Source organism: Eschrichtius robustus, chromosome 13 (assembly GCF_028021215.1).
Source record: "Eschrichtius robustus isolate mEscRob2 chromosome 13, mEscRob2.pri, whole genome shotgun sequence".
In the NCBI taxonomy this organism is placed as follows: Eukaryota; Metazoa; Chordata; class Mammalia; order Artiodactyla; family Eschrichtiidae; genus Eschrichtius; species Eschrichtius robustus.
Genome location: NC_090836.1, coordinates 44,314,528 through 44,324,403, shown reverse-complemented (window position 1 = coordinate 44,324,403; position 9,876 = coordinate 44,314,528). Strand labels below are relative to the sequence as shown.

The following is a 9,876-nucleotide window of genomic DNA, read 5'->3' as shown; positions in this document are numbered from 1 at the left end:
GGATTTAATGACTTAAATGATTTTACAGACATATTACTTTAAAGACATATCACCGAAATACAAAATGTATGGAACTTATTAGGATCCTGATTTGGACAACCGAAACTTAAAATATAAATAACACAAACGGATTTAGTTCAAGATTGAAGAGACACTCCTTAATGTTAATGAATGCATAAATATTAAGGATATATAAATGGTATTTGGTTATGTATTTAAAAGAGTACCTCATTTACAAGATAAATGTTGAATTATATACTAAAGAAATGATATGATCTCTGGGATTTGCTTTTGAATATTTTAAGATTGATAGGGAATTGGGTGGGAGTATAGAAGAAATAAGGCTGACCATGAGTTAATAATTTGTATAAAATCCAGTGACAGATATACAGAGGCCCATTATATTGTAAATCTACGTATCTAGCTGTGGGAAATTTGTAATGAAAGCAAAACTAAGTCATGTTTAACTTCTGCAATCAGTGAAAACGCTACTAATTATAGGTAAGGGATAAGCAATAGGTTATTTTGACCTCCAGTATTTCTGCCTTGTGGGTGAAACACCAGGCGAGAGGAGCCTCAGTGCATTTCATACACGAGCGTAACATGGAGAACCTCTGTGTGAGTCAGTGACTAACTCCCAGCTAAGTGAATTCACACTAGTCTTATTGTACTGAGAGCACTCAAAGCTGGAAGGCAGGAGAACTTTTCCCTGACTAAAGGAAACCTCAAATGCGATCTTCAGATTTCATAACTTTTCTAATAAAGCCCATGTGATCTCACTGTTGGTAAAGCCCAGCCTTCCCAACCTGCAGGCTCACCTTCCGGCACTGAGCCCAGCCCATTTTCTCCATATATAAGCCACTGCTGGCAACCTCGTCTCACCAGTCTGCTCCTCTCAGCTCTACCCTCCACCTCTCACGCCCTCCTCAGCCTCTTCGACTTCAGGAAGCATGACTTCCAAATCCACCGTGAAGGGCCAAAGCTGCAGCCGCCGTGTCTTCAGTGCCGGCTCAGCCAGAGTCCCTGGGGTCAGCTGCTCTGGCTTCAGCAGCGTGCCCATGTCCCGCTCCAGGGGCAGTGGTGGGCTCACTGGAGTGGGTGGAGGAGCTGGCTTTGGCAGCCGCAGCCTCTATGGCGTGGGGGGCTCCAAGAGGATCTCCCTCGGAGAGGTCGGCTGTGTCTACCGTGGTGGATATGGCGGCAGCGCTGGAGGCGGCTATGGCGTTGGAGGTGGAGGCGGGAGTGGATTTGGTTTTGGCAGTGGAGCTAGTGGTGGTTTTGGGCTCGGTGGTGGAGCTGGCTTTGGTATTGGCTATTGGGGCCCTGGCATACCCGTCTGTCCCCCTGGAGGCATCCAAGAGGTCACCATCAACCAGAGTCTCCTGACTCCCCTCAACCTGCAAATTGACCCCAACATCCAGCAAATCAAGACTGAGGAGCGGGAACAGATCAAGACCCTCAACAACAGGTTCGCCTCCTTCATCGACAAGGTGAGCCGGGAGCACCTGCCCTCCACTGGGATTTCAGAGTCCCCAGTGGAGTGACGCAACCAACGTCCTACCAGGGGGAGCCTCGGCAGAGAGGGAGGAGGGGACTCGGGCTAGCTCTCCACTGGGGTGCAGGACAGGCTCCATGTGGACCACAGGCAGAAGGTGATAAAAATCATTTACAGCTGCTGATCCCTTAAATGTCTTCACTCCTGCCTGGGAAGCATTCTCCACTCTTGATAACCCTCAAGCAAAGGAAAGGACCTGAGAGAATGGAATGAGTTAGCTTGATCTTCTGAAGGGTCTAAGAAATTAAAAAGGGAATTACAGTGGAAACTGCACTTGAGCCTTAGTTGGGGTGGTGGCGGGGACGGAAAGAAGATAAAAACCCAAAGGAAATGTCAGGAATAAAAGACTCAGAAACAGGTATATGTGCATAAAAATACTTAACTTGTAGAACCAGATCATGAGCATTAAGGGAGCTTGTTTTAGAGGGACTCATGCACTAGATGGGAAAGAAGATTAAATCCAATCATCAATAGGGGTGAAATTTAACCATTAGATTCTAAACATCTGACATCCCTTTAGCTGAGATACACTCTATAAAATAACTCTGTGCAATATACGAGAGAAATACTATTTTAAAGTACATTTGTGATTGTGCTTATCAAGAGGGAGAAAAGAAATGTTGAAAGTCACTGACTGACAGGCTCCGTAATGGAGAAGAGGGACTGTCTGATAGCTCCCTGGGGAAACGTGGCCAGTGAGATCTGTGTGGTGTGAAGGCAAACAGTCAGGGGAGCAGCACTGTCAGCCTGAGCCTCTGTGCATGCTCTGGAGTAGCCCAGCACCACGGGGACCACCAGATCTGCTACGGCACAGTCAACCCACCTCTCTTCCTGCCTTCCTTCCTTCCTTCCTTCCTTCCTTCCTTCCTTCCTTCTTTCCCTTGTTGCACAAATAACCATCTTGTCTTCCTCCAGGTCCGATTCCTGGAGCAGCAAAACAAGGTCCTGGAAACCAAGTGGACCCTGCTGCAGGAGCAGGGCACCAAGACCGTGAGGCACGACCTGGAGCCTTTGTTCGAGCAGTACATCTACAATCTCAGGAGACAGCTGGACAGCCTTGTCATGGAGAGAAGCTGCCTGGACTCCGAGTTCAGGGGGATGCAGGACACGGTAGAGGACTTCAAGAAGAAGTGAGTTACAGGAGAGAAAAGGGCTCAGTTTCCTGAAGCCCACGCTTCAAGTCTATTAGATGACCAGGTCCAAATGAGGGCATGGTTCTTAGTAAAACATGTCCATGGAAATGAAACCACAATTCTTGCCTAAACACAAAGCCCGAAGAACAAAACGGCCAGACAGGTGGATGGGGAGAGTAAAGATGTAAACAATTGAGGGACCACAGAATTCGTCGTTTAGGCTTACTGGCAGGAAAGCTCCATTTGGATATATCCATTGTGGGAAGTTGGGATCCCAGGCCGCCTTTTCTGTATAATCTTCACCACTGACTCAGTTAGGTTTTACCCTTTCTAATTCCAGATATGAAGATGAAATCAACAGGCGCATGTCAGCAGAGAATGAATTTGTGAATCTGAAGAAGGTGAGATGAGTAAGATCAGGGGTTCATGTTTCTTTGCCGAAGGAGAGGACTCTGGGAAAAGAATAATCAGGGAGATTAAAGGAGGAGCAGACTGGGAAGGAGGGCTCGGCTCATCTGATCCCAAGTTGTTGGCTTTTTCCCCAGGATGTGGATACTGCTTACATGAATAAGGTTGAAGTAGAAACCAAGGCAGACGCTCTCATAGATGAGATCAACTTCCTCAGAGCCCTCTATGAAGCAGTAAGCATCTTTCCGCACTCTGTTTTTTTGACTCTAAAGAGATTTGCAAAAATGGAAAATCTTAGGCTTGGGTACCTCTGTAAACGTCATGGGAAAAGGGGATCTGACGATCTCTTGTTGTGCAGGAACTGGCTCAGATGCAAACCCACATCTCAGACACGTCTGTGGTCCTCTCCATGGACAACAACCGCACCCTGGACCTGGACAGCATCATCGCTGAAGTCAAAGCCCAATATGAGGTGATCGCTTGCAGGAGCCGGGAAGAGGCTGAGTGCTGGTACAAGTGCAAGGTGAGCAGTGAGGGGGAAGCTGGAGAAGAATCCCTGTGCCTCCCCGCTGGAGACCAGCAAGGCTTCCCGAGACTTCACTCAGGAAATCTCCATCTAGGAAGCGGGGGTCCTCTCAATGGACGTGTACCCTGAACCAACAGAGTAGATCTTTACAGAATTTATGTCCACGTCTAGTAAGTCAAAGAACCTAAATGTAGGACAAAAGCTACCGTAGATAAAGACCAAGGGATCTTTGCTTTAGCTTCACCCCAGTGCTGGTTCTCAGAAAGAGTACAGAGGATGTTCTGGTCCTGAAGAGAACCAGGCAGTCAGTGGTCCTACCAAGGATGGTGTGTGATGGGTGTAGAGTGTCCATGACCTTGTAACACCAATTTTCTTAAAACGCCTTGTGGACAAACCATTCGTTTCGATTTGTGAAAACCTTGATTAGTGTCCTGTGAAGCCCATGGACACCACCCTCTCTCCCTCTGGTTTACAGTACGAGGAGCTGCAGTTGACGGCGGGCAAACATGGGGACGACCTGCGCAACACCAAGCAGGAGATCACTGAGATCAACCGCATGATCCAGAGGCTGAGATCTGAGATCGACCACGTCAAGAAGCAGGTATGGTGGGGACCATGGAGGAGAAAAGCATCCTTTCCTTGCTAGGCCACCAGGGATCATCTACCGCCAGGTAGGGAATTCCTGGGCACTGAGGGAACAGCAGGGAGGGGAGGACATATACTTCCTCCCTTAGTGAGTTCCCACAGGTTAGAGAGATGGATCCCAACCCAAGAGCAGGAAACAATTGCATGACAGGACCAATCCCAACTGGTCAGCGGTACAAAGATACAGTCTTGAGGCACTGAAATGAGATTCCATAAGAGGAATGATTGATTTGGGAATGCAAGACACAAGTTGGCAAAGAAAAGGTCAGGCCAGAAAGTGTGAGGAAGATTGCTGCAAATATGCTCAGATTCGATGTGAAAAAGAAGCTGAGAAAAGACACAGGACAAATGAGGGTTTTCCAAACATGTGAAGTGGAAGGAAGGCAAGGTCGCAACAGTTTAAAGTGAAATCATCTCCTCACTGTGGGTGTCTGTGGTTCTGTGTGAGTTCGTGTGCATCCACATGAACTTCCCCAAACTGTCCACATTCAGAAGAAGCCAGTGGGTCCATTTCTTCCAATGTCCCCTGGTCTTGGGTCTGCTGTAGTACCTTCCAGCAGTCACCACCTCCATCCTCATTAGGGTGGTTAACACAGAAGTGCATAGGGAGCTCCTAGACTAGTTCAGGTTTGCAGAATGGAAAAAGACTGGACGAAAGGAATCAAACGTCCTTTTCCATGGAATCTGGGCTCTAGAGCTCTTCCTCACTGGGAAAGAAGAACCATGCTTCGTCTCCTCAGGAGTCCAGATTGCAGGTTCATCTGCCCATCTTCCCCTCTAGTGCGCCAACCTGCAATCCGCCATCGCCGATGCTGAGCAGCGTGGGGAGCTGGCCCTGAGGGACGCCAAGAACAAGCTGGCCGAGCTGGAGAACGCCCTGCAGAAGGCCAAGCAGGATATGGCGCAGCTAGTGAAGGACTACCAGGAGCTCATGAATGTCAAGCTGTCTCTGGACGTGGAGATCGCCACCTACAGGAAGCTGCTGGAAGGCGAGGAGTGCAGGTGAGTAACTCACACAACCTCCTCAAACGTCTGGGTCCGTGTCCAAGGTGTCCAGCCAGTGAGCACCAGTGGAAGGCGCTCTAGTCGTGGCCATAATGCCACTCCCAGAAAAGCACTTAGAAGGCACGTTCCCCATGGGCTCTCCTCACGCCCAAGCTTCCCACGCTGGTCCAGCTCTGGCTCTGAGGTCTCATGATGGCTGTGTCTCCTCTCTCCTAGGCTGACTGGGGAAGGCGTTGGACAAGTCAACATCTGTAAGTACCTTCACTTGCCTCCCTCCCTTGCCCTTGTGCTCTTCTGACTGGACTCTGTGTGGCAGAGTGAGCTCACCATGTCTCGTCATGGCCTTGTCCCCTTGCCTCTCCAGCCGTGGTACAGTCCACCGTCTCCAGTGGCTATGGCGGTGCCGGCGGTGTCAGCGGCGGCTTAGGCCTGGGCGGAGGCAGTGGCTACTCCTACAGCAGTGGTCACGGCATTGGAGGTGGCTTCAGTTCCGGCAGTGGCAGAGCCATAGGGGGTGGCCTCAGCTCCTCCGGGGGCAGCTGTTCCGCCATCAAATACACCACCACCTCCTCCTCCAGCAGGAAGGGCTACAGGCATTGAACACCTGCCATGGGCTCGGGGTCCCACAGTGTCTCAGGCTCCCTCTCCAGCTTCACTGCCCTTTCCTCCAGTTGCTTCCTCTCTCCTGCTTCTTTCTTCTCTTACTCCTTGAGTTCGAACTGAAGTTGCTGAGTGCCCTCATGTCCTCTCCGCCAACACCTGCCGCATCTGAGCTTCCATTGCTCACCATCGGAAGGTCACTGTCTGGGTCCTACTCCAGAACAGGGCAATGCCCCTAGCTTTCCACTGGCCCAGTATGTCCCATCTCACAGGTGTTGTGTTCCTCCCTTGCAGTGATCATGAAAGCACAAGTGACTAGTTCTATGATGTGCGGGGGTCTCTATCCCTGTGATGCTTCCTCTGCTCTTTGCTCACTTGGATTGCTAAATAAAGCAGATTTATACTATAATGCGTGGTTTCATATTGCCTTGCTTTGTTACCAATGGTTCTTGCGGTTTTCACCGGGCAAATGCCTTTTCAGGAATGAAGCGTACTCCCAATCCCCATGTGCTTCACCCCCCTCCTTTAGAGAACTTCAACAAACAGCTACTTAGCTTCGGGATGCTCAGATTTCCTTCAAGGATAAGATTTCATCTAAATGTTTGGCAAATGTAATGGGAAGAATATGGTCCACCATATTGTATACTCTTCTTTTAATTTCCCATACCAAGAAGTAATTGTTGAGTTTCTCTTCCTTCTTCTCTAAGATCATTCCACCCATGCCCAAGGGATCAACTCTCAATGTCCATTAGGGGAAAGATATTTCTGGCCTACCATAGCAAAATGACATTTAACAAGAGAGTAAGATGTTTGATTTTTACTTAGAGTTAACTTCATGACCAACAAACTTGCCTGACAAGGTGTATGAAGGGTAATTAAAGTGTATATACTGCTGAACTGAAATTCTATTTCTAGAAATGTATCTTGAAGGAATACTACAAATGCTGGAAGAAGTATGTACATGGATGTGAATCCCATCTTCCCAGCAGGGAAAATTAAAGGCAGGAGAGCTGGTCAAACCACCACAAAACTCAGATTCTGGTTTCTTAAAGTGTGAAGGCAAAACGAGAATGGAAATATCTACCTTCTCACACCTTAAGACTCTTGCGGAGATGGATGAACCTGAGTCCTTCATCTCTCTGGTGTGCTCTGGCTACAGTGACTTCTCTGAATGGGTAATGAAAACTCAGGATATGGTGCAAGGCTCATCATTCACTTGGGCTGCCTTTTGTCCACACCATTCCCTATTTCCTCATGAGTGACCATTATCTCCCTTGCCCCTTTGCTTACAACACAAGCAAAAGTTTCTTGGATTCAATAATATAAAGAGGGTGAATCTGGATCCTTTTGTATCAGTATCCTGCTGTATTCACCTATAACCATTCCCCCAGCAAAGTGGGCAGCCTCTCACATTGGTACCTCCTCACTTTGCCTGGAACTTCCCCAACAGCAGGTATGTGACAATTGGGTTCCAAAATCTAAGCCCACTTAGTATTTATATTATTATGTACCCGTGAGGAATAATGGAAAGAAAATACTGACCAGGAAAAATATATAGAATGTAGCAATGAATAATAAACAGGTTGCAAAATAATATGTACACATGGATTTATCTTATTAAAATCTTATGGTGCATGTGCTGATAGCAAAATGGCAGACTGTAAACCACCAAGCTCTCCTTTTGTGAAAGAAACATTGAAAAAACAACCAGAAGCTGTCTGAACAAACTTTGTAGGAGCTCTGGAAAACACTCAAAACTTTACAACAAACAAGCAAATGCCCAGTCAAGGAAATCCATCTTCAAAACGATAGCAAAAGCTTTGTGACAATTTTCCTAGCACTTGCCCTGCCCTATACCTGCTGTAGTTGTGGTCTTGAGCAAGCAGCAGCCTTGTTCTAGAACTTTCCCCCCACCCCTCTCCCACCCTCCAGTCCCCTCTCAAACCCAATTGCTCCTCTTGGTCATTCTCCACACCCAGCACATGTATCTTGAACCAGAGAGTAGATGCAGATTATTTGCAAATTACTGTGCAAGTCTCTTCAAACACATCTGGGGCATTCCTGAAGAAGTGATACAAGATTCTCACCTTTGTTCCACATAAATCCAAATGCAGGCAAGAGAAGCAGCAGGTACAGTTAGTAAAAACTGCAGGGCAGACTACAAACCCACAGAGGCCTGGGGCAAAAGACTACGGGAGAAGATACGCAATAGACCCTCTGACCATCTAAGGTCTAGAGGCTAAGCTGGAGTGGGACTCTGGGAAATGAGGACATTCAGGAGCAGCTGTGTGTATGAGAGAATTTAGAAAACTGTGCCTAGGTCCAGACGAGACACATGCCCAGAAAAGTCTTGAGAAGGTCTTAAGCCTTAACCTTGGGCTGATCTCTAGGTTCAGAGCAAGCCCCGCTAGGTGGTGAAGGAGTATCCAGTCACAGGGAGAGTTGGTTGTTCTCAGTTTGTTATTTTGGCTTTTGGTTGTTGTTTTTTTTCAGCTCCTGGTATACAAGAAAATCTTCATCAAGACAGTAGCTGAACACAAGCTATAGGAGCAGCCTGATGTTGAGGTTTTACTGCATGCCAGGCACTGTTGACTCATTTAACACAACTAGGTCAATGTGAAGGACAGGTCCTCAGGTGCAAATCCAAGAATCCCTTGTTTGCAACAGTCAGAACTGGGAGTAGGACCTGAGGCAGGACCACATTTGTCATGAACTTTCTAGAAACTGGGAAGTAGAATTGAATAACAAATCAGAAACAAGGCCTATTGGCAGCATTTTGTTAATAAGAGGGAAAAAAAGCAGAGAGACTGTGAACTTAAGTCACTCTGCAGTGATTTGTTGGGCAAGGTTTTTAAGGAATAAGAGAATTTTTCGCACAGCCTGTTAACCTGAATATGGCCCCAGCTCACTCCCCAGAATACTTTCTGCAAACAACTGGTCTAGAAGGAGTTCACCTCATTCAAAGATGAGCACTAGTCAGAAAGGAACTGTTCCAGGACTCACTAAAGAGGATACACATTCAAAAATGAAATGAACAGGAAAAACAAAAGGCAGATAATGATCACTCATCAGAACAAAGTCACTAAAAATATTGCCAAAATAAAACAAACCCTCTATAAAATTAGAGAAGAAAAAGCATATAATGAGACAATAAGATAAAACATTACTTACAGAAGTCAGATATGAGACAGAGAGAAAAACAAAGCCAGCAGGGAAATGAAGGCCAAGTTGATGTCAGTACAAAGGACAATAGATGTGCTGAATGCACAACAAAGGGCGTATGGGAGAATATCGAGAAAAGAGAATGGGGGACATAGAGGGAGTTAACGAGGGGTTAAAGGAGGATCAAGAGGATGTATAGATAAAGAAGACAAAGTAGATTCAACACAAGAATAATTGAAACACCTGAAGGAAAAGAGTATACACACACATACGTAAACTCATACACACAAATTGTCCCCCCCAAAGCACAGAAACATCTTCAATTAGGTGGCTGGGGATTTGCCCTGAAATTTATTTTGATAGACAAATGTGCACAATTTAGGCATTTTTAAAATATGTAAATATTGTATATGGGTATAAAGAATGAAATCTTGCCACTTGTGACAACATGGATGGATCTCTAGGGCATTATGTTAAGTGACATAAGTCAGACAGAGAAAGACAAGTACTGCAAAATCTCTCTTATATGTGGAATCTAAAAAACAAATTTTCAAAAATTTAAAAACTAAGCTCATAGATACAGAGATCAGATTGATGGTCGCCAGAGGCGGGGGAAGAGGTGGGAGTGGGAGAAATGGGTGAACTGTTTGCGTGAGGGTTTTTTTAAGTTTAAATAAATTAAATTTTAAAAGCCCACAGAGATAAAACCACATACTATTAGAATGGCTAACATCAAAATAATTGAGGATACCAAGGCAACAGTATGGAGCAAACAGAACACTCATACACTGCTGTTGGAAACTCAAAATGATGCAACCACTCTGCAGATGTATATATTTATG

At 46.3% G+C, this 9,876-nt stretch overlaps 1 protein-coding gene across 1 annotated transcript; it reads left to right on the top strand.

Moving 5' to 3' along the window:
- The first annotated feature begins 950 nt into the window (after positions 1-950).
- LOC137775379 (keratin, type II cytoskeletal 6A-like) lies at positions 951-6,244 on the top strand. The gene is made up of 9 exons (XM_068561190.1): positions 951-1,490; positions 2,471-2,685; positions 3,029-3,089; positions 3,234-3,329; positions 3,455-3,619; positions 4,098-4,223; positions 5,049-5,269; positions 5,489-5,523; positions 5,637-6,244. Exons 1-9 carry the CDS (start codon positions 951-953, stop codon positions 5,870-5,872), a joined length of 1,695 nt encoding a protein of 564 aa, XP_068417291.1. The 3' UTR covers positions 5,873-6,244.
- The last annotated feature ends 3,632 nt before the right edge of the window (positions 6,245-9,876 follow it).

Bases quoted from the DNA above. Each gene is read 5' to 3' on its own strand.
- LOC137775379 (XM_068561190.1), top strand. From the start codon at position 951: ATGACTTCCAAATCCACCGTGAAGGGCCAAAGCTGCAGCCGCCGTGTC. The intron at 3,330-3,454 runs GTAAGCATCTTT...CTTGTTGTGCAG, and splicing joins TCAGAGCCCTCTATGAAGCA to GAACTGGCTCAGATGCAAAC. The intron at 5,524-5,636 runs GTAAGTACCTTC...TTGCCTCTCCAG, and splicing joins CGTTGGACAAGTCAACATCT to CCGTGGTACAGTCCACCGTC.